The 1,779-nt window shown below is 36.4% G+C and overlaps 1 protein-coding gene across 1 annotated transcript; it reads right to left on the bottom strand.

Moving 5' to 3' along the window:
- Positions 1-257: 257 nt before the first annotated feature.
- Positions 258-1,127, bottom strand: LOC145055726 (small ribosomal subunit protein eS27y). The gene is made up of 4 exons (XM_079004111.1): positions 995-1,127; positions 756-857; positions 636-664; positions 258-538 (listed from the first exon to the last, which is right to left on the bottom strand). Exons 1-4 carry the CDS (start codon positions 995-997, stop codon positions 412-414), a joined length of 261 nt encoding a protein of 86 aa, XP_078860237.1. The 5' UTR covers positions 998-1,127; the 3' UTR covers positions 258-411.
- Positions 1,128-1,779: the final 652 nt, after the last annotated feature.

The raw sequence follows: 1,779 nt of genomic DNA, 5'->3' as shown, positions 1-1,779 counted from the left end.
CACCAATGCTCGTCACTAATTCACTATCATACAGCTAGCTTTCTTGAAAGTGAATGAAGCATATAATATTATATTCGGGTTATAGAAGACACGACACAGGCTATGTTAATACAGATGTTTCAAAAACGACGAACTGATACAACTTGGTATGAAGCAATCGAACAACAAATCATGCATTCAAAAAAGATAAGAGTCGAATCCAATAGCTAAATATGTTGTAAAGATAGATTCAAATGAACTTGGTGTGGGAAGCAAAATCAAACAACAAATCATGTATTCAGAAAAGATAGAGTAGCATCCAAAAATCCAAAATTCAAAACCATTACGATACAACTCATCTTATAACCTTGTAAGCAGAGCAATAGCACCGAAGCAGCTTCTGATTATCATAAAAGCAAGCAAAATGATGAGTCAGTCTCCCTTTCTTCTAAAAGAGCATCCTTCAGTGAGTCTTGCACGACCACCGGTCGGCTGGCATAACACCGTCTGACAGTTGCCACATACCACCACCGTTTGAGAATGGCTAAATACAGTTGTTCTGTTTGTTTAAACACACAGACATCATCATCATCATTTTATATCAAAACGTCACGACATCATAAACTAAAACTTAATAAATTCACATCAAAACTCACATGTTGAAACAACCCTGGCACTTGACATCCTGCAAAAGCCCATTAATTAAACCAGATTATACCAAACTTCCATAGGAAAAACCAAAACAATAAAAAATAATGAAGCTAAACTAAGTATACCATGAAGAAAGAGTTTGGCGATTGAACAAGTCGTTTCAGCTTATGCTTCCTCTTCTCCAACTCTGCTGGGGGGTTAAGCAGATCAACATCGTTTGGCAAAACCTGTAAATTTTCAATACAATACAATCCAATCTATCATATCATTCCACTAACACTAACACGTGAATACAAATAACCGACTATACATTTTGCATCCAGCTACCAAATAAAATGATTTAAGCATCAAACAAAGATCGTACCATCTTGTTTCGAGATTTATATATCGATCAAGACGTTTTGGCTATCGAAGAAATGAGCTGCGCACCAAAAACCTAAACGATTGCGTCGAAGAGGCGCAGTATGAATGTATAATATATACCAGTTTGATTTCACCTCTTAGGGCAATTTCCCAATCATGGACTGGACTGAGATTTGGGAGCCTAAAGCATTCAAACCCAAACCGGCCCACTAATAGCTTTTAAATATCTATGATCTAAATTTCAAATTCTATTCTATGAAACTTGGTTTTTAATACCTTAACACAACGAAGGTTAGTTAATTTAAATATTTAGCCGTTCAAGTTTTTTTTGTACGTTCTTAATACCGGAAGAACCGATAAATTTATCGATGTGGCATTTTAATTTAAAACACATTAAAAATTATGAAGGTCACATATATTTCCATCTCCCTCCGGTGACAATTGTAAAATGTTAGTTTATTGTTTATAAGGTCAATTCATAAGAAGCCTTATATTGTGGGATTAAACATAGATTACCATGGACGCCCATTTCCTTTGAGATTCAAAAGACACCCATATCACCTTCAACAACTTATGCTCTCTCTTTCCCCCCCCCCCCTCTCTCTCTCTCTCTCTCTCTCTCTCTCTCTCTTGCAATTTCTATCGACTTACAGCCCACATTTTAGGGTTTTGTGTTAGATATGTCATTGCGAACACTATCAACTCGAACACCTCCACCACCTCAACTTGTTGATTTCACCGCCACCCTCTCTTTCTATCTATCTATCTATCTATCTATCTATCTAT

Source organism: Lactuca serriola, chromosome 5 (genome assembly GCF_051521515.1).
Source record: "Lactuca serriola cultivar US96UC23 chromosome 5, Lser_US96UC23_V15, whole genome shotgun sequence".
Lineage (NCBI taxonomy): Eukaryota > Viridiplantae > Streptophyta > Magnoliopsida > Asterales > Asteraceae > Lactuca > Lactuca serriola.
This window is presented reverse-complemented; position numbering and strand designations above follow the sequence as displayed.

What these genes read in the sequence shown, in the direction of transcription:
- LOC145055726 (XM_079004111.1), bottom strand. An exon ending in CGCCAAACTCTTTCTTCATG is followed by an intron (nt 665 to 755) that starts GTATACTTAGTT and finishes GGGCTTTTGCAG; the next exon opens with GATGTCAAGTGCCAGGGTTG. An exon ending in TGCCAGGGTTGTTTCAACAT is followed by an intron (nt 539 to 635) that starts GTGAGTTTTGAT and finishes TTAAACAAACAG; the next exon opens with AACAACTGTATTTAGCCATT.